Source organism: Pungitius pungitius, chromosome 10 (genome assembly GCF_949316345.1).
Source record: "Pungitius pungitius chromosome 10, fPunPun2.1, whole genome shotgun sequence".
NCBI classification, from domain to species: Eukaryota; Metazoa; Chordata; class Actinopteri; order Perciformes; family Gasterosteidae; genus Pungitius; species Pungitius pungitius.
Genome location: NC_084909.1, coordinates 3,958,965 through 3,983,508, shown reverse-complemented (window position 1 = coordinate 3,983,508; position 24,544 = coordinate 3,958,965). Strand labels below are relative to the sequence as shown.

The window sequence follows — 24,544 nt, the reverse complement described above, 5'->3', positions numbered from 1 at the left end:
TATTTCTTCATTCCACTCTAGATGTAAATGTTAGAAGTATAGAGTGTGTGTGTATTTATGTTTTTATATATATATAATTTAACATCACAAGTTATCCAATGAAGCTTTTATCATCAGCCTTTGTTCATTCACTCACTTTGAATGTGGATATTAATCATGAGATTAGCATTTAGCTTCCTCCATCAGAGGCAATAAAGGAGCCGAGAGGTGCAGCGCTGCTGCCCCCTGCTGGAGAGTCCCTCGGGCCTCTATGGATCATGTTTGTAGGAAGCGTGCAGTCGTTCACCGTTCTACCTGGGACTGGAACCCACAACCTACCTTTCCTCCAGGTGAGTCTACCTGAGCAGGAACAAGCTGAGACGTACCTGTGAAACACTTCTGCAGTTCATTTGAGAAAAACAAAAGCGCAAAATGAACCCATCATGAACTTGACCTCTGACCCCGCCTCCTCCAGTGTGAGCATTAGTGGTTCTGATGGTACGCAGCATTGGGAGAAAAGCTCATTTCTGAGCAGAGTAGGAGACGTCTCTCAAAGGATGTTTTCATTATAGGAACAAATAATTGGTTATCTTTTTTTAAAGCTTTTACAACTTGTTTAATTATATTTGCATTCAATTATAAAACAATGTATTTGTGACTCAAACAAAATTATAAAATGGAGCAGGCAAATCATTTTTAAAATGCTCTTAACTTTCAGTTTGTGGATCGGGTTCATTCGAAAGTTTGATCCACGAAGGTGAAGCCCGAGCTGATTGGTCGCACTTCTGCCAAGAGCCGGCCAATCAGAGCTCAGGTAGCAGCTCCGTGAGATTTAATCACAAACTATTCAAACAGTAAGTATAATTTTATTGTCTTATCTAATTATTTTTTTAGTTAATTTGATTCAAACAACATAAACATGCATTAAACAAATAAAAGCTGATTTAGTTGGATGTGGCTCGTCTTCATCTTTTAAACTTTGATCTCGTATTTCTAAATATTCTCAAAATATGAAACCATCTCCTGTCTCGTGTTTTTCACGTGACTCGGCCCAGACGAACAGAACCAGCTGTTGCGTTTGGTACCACGTGATGTCATGTCGAGTAACGCCGTGACATCACCAAACAGCAGAATGAGCCTCATCATCATCTTCATCATCATATTGAAAGGCCTCTTGGAGATGTTGGACATTCATTGGGTCGTACCATCTGATGAAGGGGGGGGGGGGGGGGGGCTCTGCTGTGAGGCGCAGCGCTAAGCTAACAGCGGGCAATGCGGAACATGCCGGTCTGTAAATATATTAATGTACAAAATATAGAATCTGAAAATATCTGGGGATGGGGGGGGTCTGGTGTTCCAATGGTCGAAATACAAAAATGTCAGGATTAAAAAGGCTCCTCTTGGACATCTTTTGTGTTTTTATCGGTTCGTTGACCAGGCCTCTGGGGGGGGTCACGACCTCCACCATTCGTACCGTTACCATGACAACATGGAGGGGGGTGAGTTCAGACATAGTACACAGCCCATAAAAATACAAACACGCACACTCATGTTGTCCAGGAGGCCAAACATGAAAGTGTCCTCCAGCAACAAATGTCTCCACCGATTGGACATCTTTGGTCAGATTCAGGCCAACCACCCCCCCGCCCCACCCCCCTCCCCCCGGGCTGGGGAGGAGCCTCCTGAGCCGTCCACCATGTGGCCTCAGTTCCAGAAGGTCAACGTGTGAGAAGTCTGCCTCTGTCCGCTTTAAACCATCAGAGGTCCGTCAGCCCGCCAGAGGCTCCCCCCCAAAAGGTGAGTCCACGTCTCACTGGAGGGGGAGGTTAACTGCTCGGGGGGCCACCAGTGAGGAAGTAGGTCATCATCTCCCCTTTGCCCTTCACTGTGACCAGCCCCCTGTACTCCAGGGTGTAGTTGTAGGAGCTGAGCACCTGGTACATGTCTGCAGTCACCTGAGGACAGAGAGGGGGAGGAGTCACACATGTGTGGGAGGAGTCACACCTATGTGGAATCAGCTGAGGACAGAGATGGGGAGGAGTCACACCAATGTGGGAGGAGTCACACCTATGTGGAATCAGCTGAGGGGGGAGGGGGGAGGAGTCACAACGATGTGGGAGGAGTCACACCTATGTATATCATAGGTGTGACTCATATTCAACTTATTTTCTACTTTCACTGAATAAAAAAATTAACGCATGATATGTGTACATTTTCAGTATTTTAGGCCTCATTGCAATCAATGTAATGCACTTATAATGTGCCTTGTTTAGCAGGTCTTATTATTTTCCTTCGGAACCTTTAAAACCCAAAATTAACTAAATTTTGATCGTATTTTATTTGTCAGCTTCTTCTCTCTGACATGAAGGTACATCTCCCCTTTGAATGTGACCTCAGCTCTTTGCAGATAATCAACGAGTTTGAGCGACATCATCGGCTTGTGACTAAATGTGAACACGCTTTGAAGTTATTAGGCTTCAAAGCAGAGTTTTTCAAATTAACATTTTCATTCGATTTCTTCCAGTTTGTTTCACCCAGCCGTCGACTCCCAGCTGTTTGGCACCAAAAGTTACAAACGAATCAGCTCTGAAAAGAAACCTAAATCAGTATCTAACGATGCAGTATCTAGTTAACCCCCCCCCCCCCCCCCCCCTCGACGCCAGGTGACCCCTAAAGAGGAACCCAGTCACCTGGATCCGCTCCGGCACACCGGTGGAGTCCATGCGGCTCGCCACGTTCACCGTGTTCCCCCAGATGTCGTACTGAGGCTTCCTGGCGCCGATCACCCCGGCAACCACGGGCCCGATGTTCAGGCCTGAGAGCGAAGACATTCCACTTTACCACAAAGCCTGTTCACCAGCGCGCCTCCCCCACGGAGAGGAACCCTCCCACCTGCTCACCGATCTTCATCTTGAAGTTGTTGAAGGAGTGCTCGTTGATGTACTTCATCTGGTCCATCATCCTCATGGCGTAGTCCGCCAGCGCCCGGATGTGCGAGCGCCCCGCCCGGTCGTAGGTGGAGTCGTTGAGGCCGGAGGCCGCCATGTAGGTGGAGCCGATGGTCTTGATCTTCTCCAGCTGGCGGAACTGGTCCTCGCTGATGATCTGGTGGGGGGAGGGGGGGGTTAAACACATATACGTCTTCTACTCGCCCCATCAGTCTTCATACGTTCTGCTCTGTTGTGAAGGTACATTCAAGTGAATCAGCTGGTCAGGATGTTTGTAAACAAACCTCAGAGTCTTCATTAAATGAAAATGGTCTCCATCTTGCTGCTGACATGATGCGACCCGCTGCAGTGACGAGATGTTTCATTTCTATCCTCTTCACGATGTCATGTGATGATGTCATGTTGATGACACGCACCAGCGAGACTCCACTAAAGGAGCTCCACAGCCTCCCCTCCTCCCCCCCCTCCCCCCTCCTCCCCCCGTCGCCTCTCACCTCGTCGAAGTCGGCGATGATCTCGTTGAGGAGCCGCAGACACTCCACGCCCTCGTTGTTGGCCTCCAGCTCCACGTAGAACTCTGAGAAGTTGCTGATGCTGGCGAACATGACGGCCACGCACTCACACGACTGGTAGTAGAGCTCGTCGTTGCGGCGCTCGCGCTGCAGGAAGTGGGCGGCCACGTCCTTGGGCAGGATGTTGTGGAGCAGGCGGCGGTTGTAGGCCTGCAGCTCCTCCATCTCCTCCTTCTCCTCAGTGGCCTGTCAGGGAGGGGGAGTTCAAAGCAGGAAGTATGTCAACTACTGCTGGGTGGTCGTGGTCCCCAGAGGATGAACCTGAATGATGGAATACATATGTTGACCTCTACGTGTCCATAGAATACTTTAAAAGTTCCCTCAGGTCTCAAATAGACCATAAAGCAGAGGATGCTTCAGGGGGCGGGGCTACATGCTGATTGACAGGTCAAAACCAGAGGTTAATAAAGCATCGCCACGTCCTCCTCAGTCCAAATATGATCACTTTGATAATTCCGTCCAGATCTTACTGTTACTGGATCACACACACACACACACACACACACTGACCTGCAGCTTCCAGAGGAAGTCCAGTCTGGCGGTGGACTCCACCTGCTGGGCGTGAAGGTAGAGGGCGAGGACGAAGACGGTGATGACCACCGGGGTCATGATTTTCAGAGGAACCTTAGAGTCCACGTCACAGCTGGAGGTCAACACACACACACACACACACACACACACACACACACTAGGTGTTTTCAGATGAACAGTATGGGTGTAACTCCCCAGTAACAAGCTGCCCTCTCGATGTTGGCTCATTAGCGTTAGCATCAGTCAGCAGGTCACCTCGTTCCATTCGTGTGGTTGGCGCTAAAGGGGGAGGAGCAGACGAGAGCCAATCAGCTGTCAGAACATCTGCACACAGTCAAAGACGCACACGCACACGGAGGACTCACGCGGCGGCGGCGATGGCGTTGGCCGTCACCAGCAGGTCCTGGTTGTCGAAGAGGCTCACTTTGGGCACCTCCATGACGAGCAGGTAGAGCAGCTCGATGAAGAGCATGAGGAAGAGCTTCCCGATGCTGCTGATCTGCAGGAAGACGGAGCAGGCCAGCAGGCTGAGCAGCACACAGGAGGAGAAGTACTGGGGGGGCAAAGGGGGCGGGGTCACATCCACAGGTAAACACTAAGATCCTGTGAGTCAGAACATTCTCACATTCATATATATATATTAGGGCTGTCAATATATTACAAAAAATACCTAATTGTACATTTTGAAATTCATGAGATAGAAGCAGCTAGCTTAGCATAGCAGCTAGCTTAGCATAGCAGCTAGCTTAGCATAGTGGTGCTTTATGTGGTCTGTTTGCCACTCGACCCCCTTCTGATGGACCCGTGGAGTAATTGCACCAACTGCTCAGTTCTCTGCTGTATGTTGAGCCTTTGTTTGTTTCACTTCACTTTCATCTTCAGTTACCGAATCGCTCTTCACGATCAAACTGACAGCAGCTAGCGGCCGTTTAGTTCCCATCTTCTGATTAACGCGTTCATGTTGACAGCCCTATTATCAATAAATATATATACATTTACATCTGTAGATCATTGTGGTCAATGATTATGTTGTTATGCCTGAATTGTGTAGCCTGTAAAACACGACTGTAAGAAAGTTCTAGAAGTTTGGATTTAAAGTAAGGACTCGACAAAATCTATATAAATAAATGGTCACATGATTGGCAGTGATGACGGTAATGTGTATAAATGTCAAAGTTCTACACCTCAAGTTTAAATGACAATTGTTACGTGAGGAGGCGAGGAAAGGAGGGGAGGTGAAGGAGTGGGGGGGCACACTTGTACCTCAGGTAAGCTGCAGACGAGGGCGTGGCCCCCACACGGGCTGAGCGTGGCGTCCAGGCTGACGTTGAGGAGGCGGGCGTCGCAGGCGGTGGCCAGGCTGATGTTAAGCTCCGCCCCGAGGCATCTCCGCAGGTCCAGGCTGCTGCAGGTGAACTGGAGGAGGTCAAAGGTCAGTGACAGGACCCGAGTCCGGGGGGGGGGGAGGGGGTTTACTCACGATGTTGATGAAGGCGGAGAGAAAGACGACGATGATGGTAAAGACGCCCACCAGCGTGCTGTTCAGTCTGGAGCGCACGATCCTCCTGGAGAGCCTCTGCAGGGCCGCGGGGAACACCTGGGGTCAAAGGTCACACACTCGGGATGATCACCTGCGCTCACAGCTGATCCACGGCTCGCCTGTGATCGACCGCTAGACCGATCATCAGGGTGTACAGGATGAAGAACCGGACCATCAGGAGGGAACTGACCCCGAAGCAGCAGTACACGGTGGACACCAACATGACGGCCGCCAGGACGAGCAGCGCCGCCGCGAAGAAGGCCGCCATCAGCCCGGAGCTGCAGACACGCAGCTTTAAGGATGGTCACACTAGCAGGGCTACACTGCTGTTATTACCCATGTATTTACATTAGTTAGGCTCTTTGTTACGCAGTAACTCATATGCACAGATATATATTTACATTCAGATATAAAAGTCTGGGAGGAGACTCACTTTCTGTGGACATGAACAACATTTATGCTTGAACGCTGACGTTAATGTGCTGCTATGACTCACACTGGAACGATGACGATCTGGATGCAGCAGATGAAGAGAAAGACGAGGGAGGCGCACGCCACGTAGGCCCCGAACCTGGAGTCCACCTGTTTGGCGTACTGCAGGAGGGAGGAGGAGACACCACCTGAACATCTCGACATCTTGATTTATTCCCTCAGGAAACATTGTAAACAGGAGTTTATGGTCCCAGTCTCTAGTTTCCAGCCTTCTTCAACGCGGCATGATGTCCATTTAGGGCGGGGCTTCACGCCGATTGACAGGTCCCCACGTCCTCCTTCGGCCCAGACACGGTCACTCACCTTCTTCTCCAGGTCGGGCTCCCTGAAGGTGAGCAGGAACTTCTTGACGTGTTCAGAGCGCAGGCGGTCGATGCTCCGGGCGTCGATGGCGCGTCCCAGGAACTCGTCCACCTCGTCCTCCGGGTTCAGGTTCTCCTGAGCGTTTCTGAAAATGAAGTTCCTGGATGACACGACAGGAGACCCGTGACATCGTTTCTCACTGCCGTCTGCTGCGACACAACGTGGCCGCAACGTGTCAATCAAACGCACTGGAGAACAGGAAGTTGACCTCAGATCTGTTTTTCGTTGATGATTCAACATGAAGTTGGTGGATTTTAGCGGCTGATCCCGGATATACTTCCTGATCATTTTCATCTCCTTTTAGAGAAGCTTTAGGGAGAAGACACATGTGACCAAGTGAGAACTTGATCTAGGTTTCTTCTAGCTCTGTTTTTGGTCTCCACCAACTCATGAGGCCGGGAAGGTTCAATCATAGCCTTTAATAATTATTGTAATCATTTTTCTTACTACTTACTTTTAAATATTTTAGCATCTTCATGCCATTTGATGGGGAAGAAGTTATATTTTCAGTTATTTGTTATTTATCAGAGGGTTCCTCAGATCTGATGCTCTTCATCTCTGTATTTACTATTTGCAGCTGAGGTGGCGTCGGATACTCACTTGTCTTTGGGGTCTTCAAATCCCTGAGAGGAAAAAATGGATGGATGGATATTAATCAGATGCAGATTAACATGTACAAATCAAAGATCTGTTCTTCCAATCTGTGCACATGAGAGGTCCCCCCCCCCCCCACCCTGATGCTGCTCACCATTCTCTTCATCTCCTTGGAGACCTGGTGGCCCCCCAGGTGGTTGTAGAAGGGCCGGTCGGTCCAGTGGCCGCTGTTGTGACTCAGCGAGTTGGTCCTCTGCCGGTTCATCTTGGCGATCAAGGCCTTCTCCTCCTTCTGAAAACCAGCGAGCCGCTCTGTTAACGTTTACGTCCTATTTCGCTTCCACCAATCCCGTCCTCCATTTCGATCACATGACTCATTCACGCGTAGCTGTGACCCACACGATGTACGTTTTAGGAACTGCAGCTCAGGGCCTCTGAGAATGAAGCTCCAGTTCTATGGACAAAATATGTGACACATTCTTACACAGAAAGGCCTCGACTTTCAAGCTGATTTCATCTTTCGTCTCATTATTATTTCGAGCTAATTCATTTCTGTTGTTTTGCCTTTTCAAATAATTTGTGTTTCTGATGACGACGGCTCCACATGTTCGGTCACATGGTGACAGATGAAAGGGCTTTATTTGTGATTCTCAGAGCCTTCGTTCTATTTTGCTGAGAGGTAATTTGATCATTATTATTATTATTGTTATTGTTATTGTGATTGTGGCCTGTCAAACTTTGTCTTCTTACGGAGCTGATATGTGATACGTGTCCTGCAGGAGGCGCTCCTCAAAAACACAAGAGAGAGGATCAGCAGCTTCATGTCACACATGTCACATGACCAGGGTCCCCACGTGTGTCCCATCAGAAGAAGCTCTCTGCGTTCACCCCCCCCCCGTTTGTGTTGTTTCAAGCCTCAATAACCAAACGTCTCTCTGCAGGTTCGAGGCATATTTTCGGGTGCGTTGGAATGTTTACGCACAAGGTTTGAAACATTTAAATAGTTTATAAAACTTTACTTTGTTCAAAGCACGGCAGAAAAACCCTTTTATGATCATTGGAAGTGAAGAATTCCTTAAATTGTTAAAGATTTCAACCAATATAAACGAGCACTTTAGAAAACGTAGAAAAAAAAGTAGACTTTAAGTAGACTTAAAGTTGTTTTTTGCACTAAAACTCAAATTAGTTTAAAGTGTATTTCCTTCCGTTTTTATACTGGATATGTATTTGAACCTTTTGTCAAAGGGTGACCCCCCCCCCGTACCCGCTTCTGGCTGCAGCCCACGATGAGGAAGGTCTCGATGTGGTGCTTCAGCAGGTAGGCGTTCCGCTCCCCCCCCGCGCCCTCCTCCACGTCGTAGTCCCCGTTCAGGTAGTTCAGCGTGGCCTTGGTGATGTGGATGCGCCTGGAAGGACAAAGACGCGTTGACGCGCTGCGCTCAGCTGCTCTGAGGTCAGTCAGCGGCCGAGCTGCGACTTACCCGGCCTGCCCCCCCGCCTCCATCTGATTGGCCAGCGTGACGTCGTTGGACCAGACGTCGAACTGCCACTTCCTGAGTCCCAGCACGCCGCAGTGCACCCGGCCGCTGTGGATGCCCACCCGCATGTTCACGTTGACCCCGGTGACCTCACGGACCAGCCTGCAGGAGCCGGGGTGATGGTTAAGGTTCTACAGGTAAGCACTAAATGTATGTAATTCATCCTCCTAATGAAACCTCCTAATGAAACCAGCTTCATAGTATGTCTATTAAACTAATTAATAATAAAATAACAATATACAACGTTTTTCTGTCAAGCGGGCCTAAAGGCTGATTGACAGACCACGAAGGGCGGGGCTTCAGGCTGATTGGGAGGGGGGGGGGGGGGTACTCACGAGATGGCCTCTATCATGTCCATCCCCATCTCCACGCAGCAGTGGGCGTGGTCGGCCCGGGCCTCCGGAAGCCCGGAGACGCAGTAGTAGCAGTCGCCCAGGATCTTAATGCGCAGGCAGTGGTTCTCCTGGTGGACACCAAGGAGTCATGAGCTCCAGAGGATACACAAGTGCGTGTGTGCGTGTGTGTGTGTGTGTGTGTGCGCGTGCGTGTGCGTGTGTGTGTGTGTGTGTGTTCTCACCGCTGCCAGCTTGTCGAAGCGGGCGAAGAGTTCGTTGAGCGTCATCACAAGCTCCTGAGCCGTGCACTGAGACGCCAGGCTGGTGAAACCCTTGATGTCTGCAAATAAGATGCTGCAGGGGAGGGAGGTAGAGGGGGGGGGGGGGGGGTCAGCCTTCTCACAGGTTCAGTAGCATCGCAGTAAGATGGAAAAAGATAAAATAAGCTGTTTCTGAGATGCATGTAACGCTGCACAAAAAGCAGCCGGCTATGCTAGGCTAACTGTGTGTTTAGATGATGTTCTGATTGGACCCCCCAGGAACCCGACGCTCGATGGTCCAGGAGGGAGCAACGAACAGTGCTCCCCCCGGAGGTCCCAACGCTCCTCTGCACCTGGTGGTTCCTGCCTGGGGGGCTTACTGGTCTCAAGCTTTGTTTGTGCAAACTGGAGACTTCCTCATTTGACCCGTTATTCACCAAGCCAATGGAAGAATCCTATTGGTTGTTTGTGGGGACGCTGACTTCCTGACTCTGCCCCCCCTCACCCCACCTTCTCATCCATTCATCCTGCTCATTTTATCCATCACCCGCTCATCTCCTGTGCCCTCACCCCCCTGGCTCTGTGCTCTGATTCACTCGACTACAAAGAGATTCTCCATCTCACCGATGTGTCACATGACTCCTTCTTCATAGAGAGCAGCCAATAAAAGCAGTGATGAAGACCTCAGTGAGGTAACAGATGAAGAAGACCAACTACAGGCAGCGTGTTGTTCCTCCACCTCCACCTGGTGTCACACCTAAAGGTTCCTTCAGATCCACGGCACCACTAATACTAGTAGTACTAGGTAGTAGGTAGTACTAACAGTAGTATTAGTATGACTAATGACAGGTGCATACTCCTGTTCATAATAATGATCCTGTGTGCAAGAGACAGGTGAGGAAAATACCACGCAGCCTGTTGTTGTCGTGGCAACGCCTGCACCCCCCCCCCCCCAACGGGACCTCCGTGGGTGGGCTGCAGCAGACTGGATTAAACCCCGATTAAAGCACGGTGTGTTTTACAGTCGTGATGCAGCAACGTTTCACGTTGTGTGTGTGTGTGTGTGTGTGTGTGTGTGATGTGCACACCTCCACCAGAACATATTTCTCCTTCTGTGGTTCCATTACTTTTAGAATCTATCGTGGGCTTGATGTTGATACGCATGCAGTGTTGTTCTCGAGTGGCCCTTTGTCACAGAAGGAATCACACGTTTAGTTCATTTGTGATGAAATACATTTGGTCAAGTTTAGATTTCATCCCAGTTGCAGTCTGAGTAAATTGTGGTTTAAAAGATAAATATCAGTTTATCTTCCTATGTATTCATATGTGTTCATTGTAAAGCTTTGCTTTCTCTGCCTTCACTGACACAGAAACGATGTGTTCAAGGACCGTTGGAAAGATGCCAATCTGATTAAAGCTACCAGTCAATAAACAGTGAGAAAAAAGTGTTATTTATTGCAGCTTCTGTGTGTGTGTGTGTGTGTGTGTGTGTACCTGACGTTGTCGTGCTTCTGGATGTAGATCTTGTGAAACATCATGTCCTCCTGCTTGGCGTTTATGTCGGCCTTCATCTCCATGGCAACGTGGCGAGGAAGCACTGAGAGCAGAAGACGCTCCTGCAGGAGAGTGTGGTACATTAAGAAGTGCAAGGTAAGCAAAGTGTGTGTGCGTGTGTGCGTGTGCGTGTGTGTGTGTGTGTGTGTGTGTGTGTGTGTGAGTGAGTGAGTGAGAGTGGGGAGGAGGCAACGTGACACAAAAACATATCATGGCAATTTTATTGTCATTCAAAAACTGCTGTGTTTCATCATGTTCATTTATGTTCTCTGACTTTTTGTGGAAGAGGAAATCATTTCTCCACCTTCTGCTTCACCAGAAACGTTTCTGGTATAAGCAGGTCCCCTGGGGGGGCTCCTAGGTTCTTGGTAGATCCTGCTGAGGAGCTTGTGGGTGGAACCCTGATCTCACCTGCTGCTGGTTCTCCCTCTGCGAGTGCAGGCGGGCCTGGATGCACTCCCTGGTCTCCTGGAAGGCCTGCCTCTGGGAGCCCTCGGCGGGGTAGTGGGTGCACACCCCCACGATGTTGGTGCAGGAGAAGATCAGCACGTTGGACACGATCTGTGGGGACGGGGCCAGCAGCAAAAGATGGCCTGAGATGAGAAGGGAGTCGTAGAGAGAAGAGACAGAACAACAGCAGCAAACAAACCAAGACGAGGATGTTCGCAGGTGTGTGTGACCCCGGGGCAGAAGGTCGGGCTGTAGGCTTCTGGGTGGTCCCTTTGGGTCCCTCCCTCTGATGAGTGCGCCTCAGCGGAGCCACAACGGACACGGCGTCCATGCGGCGAGCCCTGGTTCTGGCATTCCTCCCGTCTAATGGGCCGACTCACGCTCTGTGTCCCCGGAACAAACCAGACCAAAACGCAGCACGTCTCCACCAGGTCAAGTCTGGGCACCCGGGGGGGGACGTTTAAAGGCTCCACTTTTGGGGACTTGGCCGCCGCCATCTTGGCTTTCTACAACCAGCGAAAAGAACAAACGCGATGCTCCATCGACTTGCAGACGACCCGAGGAGCCTGTGTGATGCATCCATGGATGTAACATCTGCCGCCTGGTGGGGAACACTCTGAAAAGGTCCCAGTGAGACGTTTACCGAGGACTCATCCAGCCAGCTGCAGCAGCACGGCGGCCCCCGCGCTGCCATGGAAACGCCAAAGCATCAGATAAAGCCTCCCAACGGGGCAATACAAGCCTTCTTCTATTAATACTGCCCGGCGCCGTGTTTGGGAAACCTAGGAGCACCCGGGAGAGTAGAAGCATGCACACGTGTACAGAGGTGTATATGTATACACATCTGTTATGATGTCACAGAACAACTCCAAACATATTCTAAACATAAATAATGAATAACTACAGGTGTCATTGCATTGTCTACCTGTACTACGGATATAAAAGGCCTTCATACCTCTTCTACCTTTAATGCGAGTGGTGGTTCAGACAAGCTCCAAACTTCCTGCAACACCATTGTTGTTATTTAGCAGCTGTCCATCTACTGTGTCCCCTGAGGAGACTCTTCCCTTTGTCCTGGTTTCTAGTATTGAGTGTTTAATGAGTCACAGCTGTGACAGAAGGCCTCCTAATGTATCAATAATCTATCAATCAACAGAGCAGCTTTTAAAGGAATGAGATGCAACTTAAAGTGCTTAAAGTTAATGTTATTAGTGAGGCGAGACGACAATATCATGGATCGATAGAATTAAAAATAGACGTGATAGAATGAATAATGATCTAATAAAAGGATAATAAATAAAAGGAAGATGATTAACTAAGTGCTCGTCATTCACTCGCATAGGCCTCGTTGGATTTAATTATTCTAATCTCAGTTTAAAGTAGATGTTTTTTACCCAAAATGAATCCCATATATAAGATTAAGGAGCAATGGCAGTTAACGTTATTTTAGTGGCTGATTAATAATTGCCAGCAGAGGCCATAAAAACAACAGAGGAGGACATCGTAGGTGTCAATATTTACCCAGCAGCCTCCTACACCTTCCTGTTTCCCTCGTTTTACATCCCCCAACACGCTCCTAACACGCCTCCAACACGCTCCTAACACGCTTTCCATACGCTCCTAACACGCCTCCAACACACCTCCAACGCGCTCCTAACACGCCTCCAACACGCTCCTAACACGCTTTCCATACGCTCCTAAGACGCCTCCAACACACTTCCAACATGCTCCTAAAACGCCTCCAACACGCTCCTAACACGCCTCCAACCCGCTCATAACACGCTTTCAATACGCTCCTAACACGCCTCCAACACGCCTCCAACACACCCCTAACCAGCCTCCAACACGCTCCTAACACACAAGCTCCTAACACACCCCAACACGCTCTTAACACACAAGCTCCTAACACACCCCAACACGCTCCTAACACGCACGCTCCTAACACGCCTCCAACACGCTCCTAACACGCTCCCAACACGCCTCTAACACGCCTCCAACACACCTCCAACGCGCTCCTAACACGCCTCCAACACGCTTTCCGTACGCTCCTAAGACGCCTCCAACACACTTCCAACATGCTCCTAAAACGCCTCCAACACGCTCCTAACACGCCTCCAACACGCCTCCAACACACCCCTAACCAGCCTCCAACACACCCCCAACACACTCCTAACACGCCTCCAACACGCTCCTAACACGCTCCCAACACGCCTCTAACACGCCTCCAACACACCTCCAACGCGCTCCTAACACGCCTCCAACACGCTCCTAACACGCTTTCCATACGCTCCTAAGACGCCTCCAACACACTTCCAACATGCTCCTAAAACGCCTCCAACACGCTCCTAACACGCCTCCAACCCGCTCATAACACGCTTTCAATACGCTCCTAACACGCCTCCAACACGCCTCCAACACACCCCTAACCAGCCTCCAACACGCTCCTAACACACAAGCTCCTAACACACCCCAACACGCTCCTAACACACAAGCTCCTAACACACCCCAACACGCTCCTAACACGCACGCTCCTAACACGCCTCCAACACGCTCCTAACACGCTCCCAACACGCCTCTAACACGCCTCCAACACACCTCCAACGCGCTCCTAACACGCCTCCAACACGCTTTCCGTACGCTCCTAAGACGCCTCCAACACACTTCCAACATGCTCCTAAAACGCCTCCAACACGCTCCTAACACGCCTCCAACACGCCTCCAACACACCCCTAACCAGCCTCCAACACACCCCCAACACACTCCTAACACGCCTCCAACACGCTGCGAACACGCTCTTAACACGCCTCCAACACGCTCCTAACACGCCTCCAACGTGCTTTTAACACGCCTCCAACCCACCTATAACACGCTCCCTAACACGCTTCCAAAACGCTCATAACACAGCGCCAACGCGTCTTTAATACGCCTCCAACACACCAACACGCTCCTAACACACCTCCAACCCACCTATAACACGCTTCCAACCCGCTCATAACATGCCTCCAACACGCTCCCAACAATACGCTTAAAAAGTTAAAAGATGCTACGCTACAGGAAGCTGAACCTTCCTTTCAAAATAATCATAGTCATTCTAAACAAGATTCCTGGAGGCTGTGAATGATTTAAATAATAAAAACATGTTTAAGTGTGGTTGTTGTTTTAAGGCTGTGTTTTCCCGAGCATTGTGGGAAACGGTCACATGTTGAACATTCCTACGGCAGTCAGTTGACAGGAAGTGGACCTCCTAAAAAGGGCATTTTGCCCTGAATCAAACTGGGAGCACTTCCTCCCTGCAGCCTCTCGTCCTCGGTCACTATGGTGACGCTTAGCCGAGCGATCCGTGCACGACTCATCGACCAGAAAATAAAAGGCCGGATTGTTTCCTTTTGGAATGAAACCTCACAAAGAGGAAGAAGCCTGCACTTTATTTCCAGCTGAAAGTCTGTCAGCTGAGTCCTCCAGGACCGACTTTCACCTCTGATTAGATCATCTGCATTGATTACGAGCGCACAGTCGGGCGCATTGTGGGAGAGCTGCAGGTCATGTGAGCGGCGCTGGACGCCGGCGGCCTGTTCTTGTTTTCCTGGATTTCACCTCGAAGAGTCAGCTGCTCGGTTAATGCAAAAAAACACAAAAACACCAAAGGAAAGCTTCTGTTTGGCTGTGTTTGGCCGTCGCCATGGCGACCGCATAAGACTGCTATTATTACACCGCCGTGTTCGGGGGAGGCTGAAGTGCACTCTGCATGTACATTAAATTAAACGCCTCTAATGGAAACGGCTCGATGGCGTGGAGTCATTATCACGGGGGGTCGGGGGGTCATCGGAGGGCTTTTATTAATTATCGCATCTTTATGGGGTGAAATGTTCTGGCAAGCTGTTCTGGTTTAAAGATTGAGATTATACAAAGGAGCAGCATGGATGTAAATATAGTATTGTTAAGTATTAATGTGGCTCTACGGACTGAATGTTGTGTCTCGCCATCGCATTTCTGCCACAAACGTGCTCTCAAGCGGCGCCGATGCCTCACAGGAACTGAACTGAAAAGGTCATCCTGTGAGTCACGCCTTTGAAGAAGAAAGACAAGCCCACCAACAAAAACACTTTAATTTTTCATCCAGTGCTTCAAAAAGAGAAGATTCCACAGCTACAGACTGACCCTTTGATGTCAACACATAGACCTCCACGCCGTTTCCCCTCCGGAGCTTCTGACTGCAAACAAATCCATATTTCAATATCCAGGTGGGGAATCTGATGATAGTGGATTCATTTGACCCACAACATCTCCCAATGAGATTTATGTGCTGTTAAAATGTATTTATGTTTTTAAAAAGGAAAACCAATGTATTGACTTAACAACATAAACGTAGCTTAGCACTGTGCAGCAGGTGCAGCGTTCACACTAACGTGAGAACACAGGGCGGGTGATGCTGCAGGAACAGGTCATTATGGGATGGTGACCATGAGTCCAGTGAAGAGTGACTATCAGACCCAACTTAGTCTCTAGCTGTGTGATTGGTTGGCAACATATTTTAAAACGTGTCACATCCTGAGCTTTAAGCCATTAACGCTGTCAAACGTGATAATGAGCTTTAACCACAGCCAGTAAGAAGCTGATCAGATATCATGATCCTTGAGGACGGTCCGTGTATTTATGGCTGGTTGGTTTCTGATGTCAGATGCATCACAGCGAAGGACTGATGAATTATTTTCAACCCCCCACTTTTCCTTTAAACAGAACGTCTTCATGAGAAAAAAAATCTAACTTCATGAGCTCAGAAAATGAATCCTCAGAACTTTGTGACACATTCGGTCCAACATTTGAACCTTTAATGACCGACTTCCTGCAAAACTACCGACGCTCCCATCAGGCCGTGTTTGCTCTTTACTGCTAAGTAGCTAATGTTAGCATGCTAACACATTCTTTACATGGACAAATCATTCTCTAAGCCTCCAGTGAATCATCTCTAAGGGAAGCATGTTGTCTACCAGATGACATTCAACACAAATATGTTTCTATTGTCGAACAACATTCTCAGACCTCTCTCTCTCTGTTAGAGACCTGTCAATCAGCGTGTAGCCCCGCCCTAAAGCATCCTCTGCTTTATGGTCTATTAGAGACCTGTCAATCAGCGTGTAGCCCCACCCTAAAGCATCCCCTGCTTTATGGTCTGTTTGACTCTAAATGGACCATCAATCACTAAATGAACATCATGTTTTATTGAAGAAGACTTGAAACTAGAGACTGAGACCATAAACTCATGTTTACAATGTTTACTGAGGGAATAAATCAAGAGAGAAGTAGAGTCATTTTCTCATAGACGTCTATGGGAGCAGAGGAGTCGCCCCCTGCTGGTCACCACACAGAATGCAGCTAAGGCTTCACTTAAAGAGAACCAGAGCAATGAGGATTTACCTCTTTTTTCTCTATTATCTCAGCCTGAAGTGTCTCCTCCAACTCGCTCACAAAGCATCTGAATGAGCAGAAAGCATATTAATGAAAACATATCTATAAAAGGGTCAAATACAGAGAGAGACCCACATACCGATCATACCACTTCTGACCCATATAAATAAATAATAAATAAATATGAACATTCCACGTTTTAACATCACGCTCCCATCACGCCTCCATCATGCCCCCATCACAACGCCATCACGCCTCCATCACGCCTTCATCACGCCCCCATCACGCCTCCATCACCCCGCCATCACGCCCCCATCACGCCTCCATCACCCCGCCATCACGCCCCCATCACACCTCCATCACCCCGCCATCACGCCTCCATCACACCTCCATCACCCCCCCATCACGCCTCCATCACACCTCCATCACCCCCCCATCACGCCTCCATCACACCGCCATCACACCTCCATCACCCCCCCATCACGCCTCCATCACACCGCCATCACACCTCCATCACGCCCCCATCACACCTTCATCACCCCGCCATCACGCCCCCATCACCCCCCCATCACACCTTCATCACCCCGCCATCACGCCCCCATCACACCTCCATCACCCCCCCATCACGCCTCCATCACGCCCCCATCACGCTCCACATGAAGCTCCTATCTACTGATCATGTTTTGCTATTTAACAGGACTATTAATACTATCAAATAGTTAAATCGAGACCAAGTCTATCTACACACAGTCTGTGTGGGGGGGTCACACTGCCTCGGCTCCTCTGGAACTCACTAAGTACACTTTGGTTACATGGAGTCATGAGCTGACCTCTGACCTGCTGCTGCAGCGGCCTCAGACTCCCTCCATATAAGGCCAGGCGTCCTGTACTGCCCCCCCCCACCCGCTGCAGTTAGAATACACAGAGCCTCGATAACCTCGGTTTGTAGCTCCAGCCTAAAAATACCCAGAATAAACAGAGGAGACTCGTTTGGTCCCTTTGTTTGACTTTAAGAAGATGAATATTTTATAAATAAAATGTATTAATGGGAAATGTAAAGTGTCTTTGTGTCTTACTTCATGTTCATGTTCTCATTTTATCATCTATGAACCCAGAATGAACTATTTTCCAGTTTGGTTCACCGGTGAGTCATCGGTGAGCAGGAGAGCCCCCCCTCAAAGACCTGAAGACGGGACAATGGCTTTGCATTCATTACCGATGATGATGGTTTACTTTCCACAATTCGCATCGTGGCACATGATGCTCACTGGACTCTTCGTGCCGCCTCGACAAAGGCAGCTTGTGCTAATGGCACCGTGCACGTGCACGTGCACTCGCACGTGAGCGCACGTTGAGCACGTGGTCCAATCAGCTCCAGGAGGGTGTCGAGTGTCTCTGAGTGTCTTTTATGTCCTCAGAGGATTCCCACTGCATTGGTCCCAGAGAGGAAGCTCGATGGAAGCGTTGTGTTTATGAAGCATTGTTTTGGAATGAAGTCCTCTTTAGTAAACTATGGTCCAGTCAGAGTCCAGCTGACCATTTAGGGCGGGGCTACACAAGGATTGACAGGTCTGTCCCATCAGAGCGTCTCCTCCTCAGTCCAGATGAGGTAACTTCCTGTTCACTGGTTGAACAAATACAAGATGGAGACGGCTGAAGAGCATCAGGTAGATCATCTATAGTGGAGGATCCGTAGGAAGGAAGTGCGCTCGCATGAGAATGACCACGCAAACGTGCTGTGGGGATTTCAAAATAAAGGCGCATTCTAAAGTATCTTTGCAGTGATGGTGTCCACCAACCATACTGGTTACCGAGCAGCGATGAGAGCAGAGGGAATGTTGGACGGGTGTCCACTGCTTGGTCACAACAAGGACGTTGCTTTGTGAACAGGAACCTTTAAGGGGGGGGGTTTCATGCCTGTGTTTTGCCCTCAAAATGCCCAAAACAATCTGCTTCAAGCCCTCAGCTTTCTTGTAACTTCCCCCCCCCCCCCCCCACAGAGTGATTGGCGCCTCACCCTCCGCTCGAGTCGGGCAGCATATGGCGGGCCGGGGGTGGAGACAGGAAGTAGCCGTCTCCCTGGATATCGAGCGTCGTATTCGTGAGGTTTAAAGCATCTACTACAGACATGTGGAACAACACACACAGGGTGTCCCCTCTCACGCCGGGTTACATCACAACACGTCCAGGCTGTTTCTGAATGTTACATTACAATAATAATCGGCAGGGACCCCCCCCCCCCCCCCCAGGGGGGAGAAGGTACAACCCTCCAGTGAACCACCGTCCTTGTCCGGTTCTAACGGTTTCTCAGAAAACATTTAGCGTTGTGGTTGCCGAGCAACAAGGAGACAACAGGCTACAGGGAGTGTGTTTAAAGAGTGTGAGCAGCAGCCGGTCTGTGACACCGCTGCACAGAGAAGAAGAAGAAGAAATGATTGGCTGTGCTGCTGAACACCAATAAGTGATCGGCATCTGTTATCGATCCCCCACACGTTATGTGCCCCCCCTGGAGACGTGCTCCTCCTAAAGCCCCCCCCACCTGTGGGCGTCAGCATCATGAGCTACAGCGTCATTCTGTGTAGTGGCCAGCAGGGGGCGACTCCTCTGCTCCCATAGACGTCTATGAGGAAATGACTCTACTTCTCTCTTGATTTATTCCCTCAGTAAACATTGTAAACATGGGTTTAAGTCTGTGTTAATACAACATGATGTACTTACATTTATCTATTATAAGACGTGTCCCACAGGATGTGGACAGCTGTGGCCATAAACACAAGGACATGAACTGTTGGAGGGTTCCACAGAGTTGAGGAGGAAGGTTTAGCGCTCTGACTGCTGTGTCATCCGCTCACTTCTCACCATCCTAGTTCCTGTTGAGACAAAGTCATCGTCTCCTTTGGACCTGAATGTGCTCCATCGACAAAGCCAGTGGATGCGTGTGGGCCGCAGCTGTTTACTTCCTGGGTTGGTTGCTTATTGCGGGATGCTGTTGGCTCTCAGATGTCCTCTTGAGATTCTCTCCTCATAATAAACCAGTGGTCACGTCTCGAGGCGCTGTCATGGATGGACATGCTCCTCCACTCAAGTGCTCCTTGAAGGCCAGATTTAAAGAAGGTGATACCCAAGGGTGCTTCCATGATACAAACATTACATCACATGTCATTTAGCTGACGCTTTGAACCAAAGCGACTTAATAAGTGCATTTTCAGATCTAACTGATCACTTTGTCAACAAATCATCAAAAACTGACACAACATAAAACGCGTCATCAATGACCACAAATACTGTCACTCCTCTTCACGGGACGGGACCCCGTCGTCATGGCGACAAGCTGCAGCTAAGAACCCCCCCCCACGCCTCCCTCCTCCTGGTCAGGAGGTGAAGGTCAGGGGGAACCGACAGTCTCAGCTGACAGGACCTCGTTATCAGACTGAATAGTCCTGTTAGCATGAAACAAACAAGGAGCAGAAGCTCTCATCAGCATCACAGCAGGAGACGGAATTCCTTCCTTAATGAACGTCGGCAGTGGAAACTACCCATCAGCCTTAGAGCTCAGCGATAAACACACATAACGCTTATTTAACAATGTTGGTATCAGAGTCCTCAGCTCGATGCCTCTGAGGAGGAAAACTCAGCCCGAACACAACAAATCAAAAGATGGCTACCAGAGCTGAAGGAAGGTTAAACACTTAATCAGAGCTAGAAGAGAGATGTCTGACGCCCAGAAGCATTCGCCACAGACCAGCCGCTCTGCAGGAATGTGTGGTGTGAAGACTTCATGAGGAGCTCATTAGGACGCATCCGCTGTCACTTCATTACGAGTCCAGCTGAAGGAAAACAAACAAGCTCAAGTCTTTCCAGCGCTCCGGGGCCCACAGGGAAAGCCTCTTTTTTAAAGCAGCTTACGGCTCAGATATGTGACCCTTCAGTCCACAATAACACAATCAGAAGGTCCATGGCCAATAGGAAGCTGCTGCATCACTAACATGCTCCCACAGACACGTCAGATAAACATCTTTGGCATTCTAATGAAAAGAGATTTATATGTTAAACAAACAATGACGCAACCCGACAGCGAGCGACAATAAATATTCGTCTTTAATAAACGAGAGCTGAAATGAGCAGTGAAACCCAAACAGAAGCTTCCTGGTGGGAATGTGCACAAATAAATAAATACATTTATGCAACCAGACCAGCAAATGGACCATCATTCACTAAATGAACATCATGCTGCATTGAAGAAGACTTGAAACTAGAGACTGAGACCATGAACTCATGTTCACAATGTTTACTGAGGGAATAAATCAAGAGAGAAGTAGAGTCATTTCCTCATAGACGTCTATGGGAGCAGAGGAGTCGCCCCCTGCTGGTCACCGCACAGAATGCAGCTTTAACACATGACTGGAGGATCAACCCTGCTGTTGAGGGACTAACATCAGAGCATCTGCTTGTTCTTTTCTAAATTGCCCCCAAGTCACAGACTATTATAAGATGGGCACGGCCTCCCTGATGATCTTATGCACACGGTTTCTGCAACCCTGAGGGGCAACGAGCCAAGTTGCCATAGCGACCAGAATCTACAGCCTAAAGCAGAGTCTTTGTCTATAGAGACCAGCAGCTTAGTTATTTAACTAAGTTTCACCGTGTTTAAGTGACATGCTAAATAAATAAAACCCTGAATGGGATATTTCTCCTAATGGCCACGCTCTGGTAGCTTTGTGTGGAAGCTTCTTGTAAATGAACAGTGACCCGGCGTGACCTCCCCCCGGCTGAGAGCCGCTTGCAGAGCCCCGCAGATCACGGAACATCGTTTAGTCCCCCCACGTACCTGCTTCCACAGAAAGCTGTCCACGCCGTTCAGCACCCAGGACACGGACACGTGGACGGCGGACAGAATCACTCCGGTGATGACCGCGGCGCGCATCCTCACGGGGAGCAGCGTGTAGATGACGTGGATGAAGAACACAGTCCACCAGATGCCCTCGGACGCGCTCCTGGGGCGCACCAGCAGCACCCCGACCACCTGCACCACCAGCACCAGCAGGATCACCACGTAGCACACGATCCACATGTGGTCCTGGTGGAACCCGTTCCGGTTGCACACCACCATGAGGACGAGCGTGAGGAAGATGGCCACGGAGAACACCGACACGTACGCGGCGCTGGGCCTCGCCGGCCCGGCGCCGGAGCAGTGGAAGGCCAGCATGACGGTGAAGACCAGGACCAGCACCGCCATGAGCATCGTCAGGCTGCTCTGGTTCAGGCGGAAGAAGTAGCGCTGGTAGAGACGCTCCAGCTTCTCCGACTGGAACTTCTTGGATTTGAAAATGTGCATGACGCCGGAGCAGCAGGCCGCCAGAGAGAAGCTCACCTCGGGCATGACCTCGCCCCCCTCGTCGGCCCTCGGCTTGGCCCCCCGCTCCTCCAGACCTAACTCCACGGACTTGGGTCGCACCTCGCCGTCGGGACGCGTCGGTCTCTCCTCGCCATGGTCCTGCCAAGCCGAGCGGGACCTGAAGCTGACGCGGCTGACGGTCGTCGTGGCGGTTCTCCCGGGCCGCCGGGGCTCCTGCTCATCCTCCTCCCGCCACCGACTGCTGGTCCGGGGGGGCTTCTCTCGCGGGGACCTGGCCGGGTATGGGCACCCGTTGGCCACGGACTCCGACTCTGCCCAGGCGGATCTGTGCTCGGTCCCTCCCCTCGGCCCGGGCGCACCGGCTCCGGGCGGGCTGACGCTGTTTGATCTGGACATGTCGGGCACCGGGAGGCAACGCGCCTCCACCGGCACACGAAGTTCAGCTCCACCGGACAATCCCGGAAACTATCGAGTCCCGCAGGGTCCGTCATAGGTTAGGCTTCCCATAGGTCCCCAAAACTGACCACCCACATACAAATCAATAAAGTACAGATGAGGTTCTCCAAAGCAAGACCCAACGGAGGGGAGGGGAGGGGCGGGGGGGCGGTGGGGGAGAGGGGGGGTGGAGGGGGCCTTGGGAATAAACATGCGCAGAAGTCACAGGGGAGCCAGCTTCGCCACCACGTCGGATCCAGGTGGACTCGGCTCTACATCATCGGGCCAATTAAGCAGCGAAAGCAGCACGCGGGTCCCCGGAGACGCGCGCGCATCAGTCAATTACGTCCCGCGCGAGAATCTAACGTGGAAGAGGCGCCGGAGGTGAATCCCATGTGGCCCCCTCAGGGCTCGATGCAGCGGCACTGAGCAAAAAGCGCATCATCACGCCCCCCCCCTCCCCCCTCCCCCCTCCAACACGCACACACAGCCCTCCCCAGGAGGCTAAACTCAGCCGCTCCTCCTCCTCGGTGCATGGCGCTGCGTCTCCGCGCGGTCGATCAGTCGATCAATGTCCCAACAGCTGTCCACCACTGCTCCGATGCCCCCCCCCGCCCCCAACCCCTCGGTGCCAACGTGTCCGCGGGGGCCCCGGTGAGTTTCCTCGCGCAGCGTTAGTGTGCGTTAGGAGGCGCGTGGCATCACAACACATCTACCGCTTTAACGGGCAGGAGGGGAAGAGGTGGGGGGGCATTCCACCGTTTGTGCTTTCTGCGCGCTCCCGATGGAGGAGGCGCGCTGTTATTGGACGACGGGCCGGTCGATCAGTGGCAAAAAAGCGAAACACCCCCGCCCCCTTCGATGAATGGGCGGAGCCTGTTCTCACAGCTGGGGGGCACACTGACGCTCTGGGGAGGCGGGGGGGGGGGGTGTCTCCATCCTCTCATTGAAATGTGTCCTTTATGTTTTACAATCTCTCCACCATGAATAAATAATGGAGCTTCTCCTTCTTTCACCTCTTTTCCTCCTCTCATGACTTCAGTTCAAGTCGATCAATCATCCAATCAGAGAACACGTCAAACACGAATCTGTCCGTAGCTTCTGAAGTGTGAGGATCTGATGCTTTCTATTCTTTGTAAATGAATACGTGGTTTTCATTGACTGACATTAATAAATCAAAGAGTGAATTTATCACCACAGATAAAACCTGGACAAAGATAAAGATCACGTATTCAACATGTGACACAGAGACGACGCCTCACACTGTGTGCTAATGTGCTAATGCAAACCAGAGGCATGTGACGAGGGGCCTTGGGTGTCTACTCCCCCCCCACCCTCCCCCTCATGCATTAGGACTCCAGGAGGGGGACACTGTCCTGGGAGAGGACAGGAGCTTCCATTCAGCCATGTCCTCTGACAACAGATGGAAATCTGAGTCTCGTTCATCTGAAGACACAGTTTTCTCTGCAGGTCTCATGACGCTGCTTTGCTCTTATTACTCGCTCTTTTATTGCAAAAGTAGTCATGTACTACTCATGTACTACTCATGTACTACTTAAGTACTCGTGTACTACTAATGTACTACTCGAGTACTCAAAATCCGACCCTACAGGAGGTCCTGCCGCTTTACCCAGAATCCTACCCAAGAGTTGAATAGTGCAACAACACATTATGCAACAAAATAATAGCATATGATAACACACTATCTCGTAGAAATATATGCAATAACCACAGAATAAGTCATAACAACACATTTTCCCTTCATTATGTAATATTCAGCTTCATTTGGTTATAAATCGCAACGTAATATAAAAACAAAATGCTAATAACTTTTTAAAGCCTTAATGATGTTTACTATGCTACACAAAAGGTACCGATGCAATAACAATAATTCATTCTTTTTTTAACAATAAATGTACAACAGGTGTTGTAAAACTCTTAAATATGGGATGACAACAGTGAACAGTGAATGTCACATGAACTGGTTCAGCAGCAGTTCAACATCGCGCACACACACACACACACACACACACTGTCTGCTTCCACAGTCCGCTGCAGGCAATGTTGAGTTATTCAAAGGTTTATTTCATTCAAATCCTCATCATGAGGTCTTATGTATTATGTGTGTATCATGTATGTGTAATGTAAGTGTTATGTAAGTTATGTAATGTATGTGTAATATATGTATCAT

At 50.0% G+C, this 24,544-nt stretch overlaps 1 protein-coding gene across 2 annotated transcripts; it reads right to left on the bottom strand.

Annotated features, from left to right (window-relative positions):
• Positions 1-92: 92 nt before the first annotated feature.
• Positions 93-22,812, bottom strand: adcy5 (adenylate cyclase 5). 2 transcript variants are annotated; one of them, XM_037488038.2, is made up of 21 exons: positions 21,391-22,812; positions 11,118-11,267; positions 10,647-10,768; positions 9,135-9,246; positions 8,893-9,020; positions 8,501-8,659; positions 8,284-8,425; positions 7,174-7,311; positions 7,026-7,048; positions 6,366-6,510; positions 6,067-6,164; positions 5,761-5,848; positions 5,511-5,627; positions 5,294-5,446; positions 4,396-4,583; positions 4,286-4,309; positions 4,010-4,142; positions 3,422-3,685; positions 2,880-3,084; positions 2,670-2,794; positions 93-1,934 (listed from the first exon to the last, which is right to left on the bottom strand). In XM_037488038.2, the coding sequence occupies exons 1-21, from the start codon at positions 22,312-22,314 to the stop codon at positions 1,806-1,808; spliced, it is 3,567 nt and encodes a 1,188-aa protein (XP_037343935.2). In that variant the 5' UTR covers positions 22,315-22,812; the 3' UTR covers positions 93-1,805. The 2 variants fall into 2 exon arrangements, with proteins under 2 accessions (XP_037343935.2, XP_062421022.1); XM_062565038.1 differs by having other exon boundaries at positions 6,366-6,525; positions 21,391-22,811.
• Positions 22,813-24,544: the final 1,732 nt, after the last annotated feature.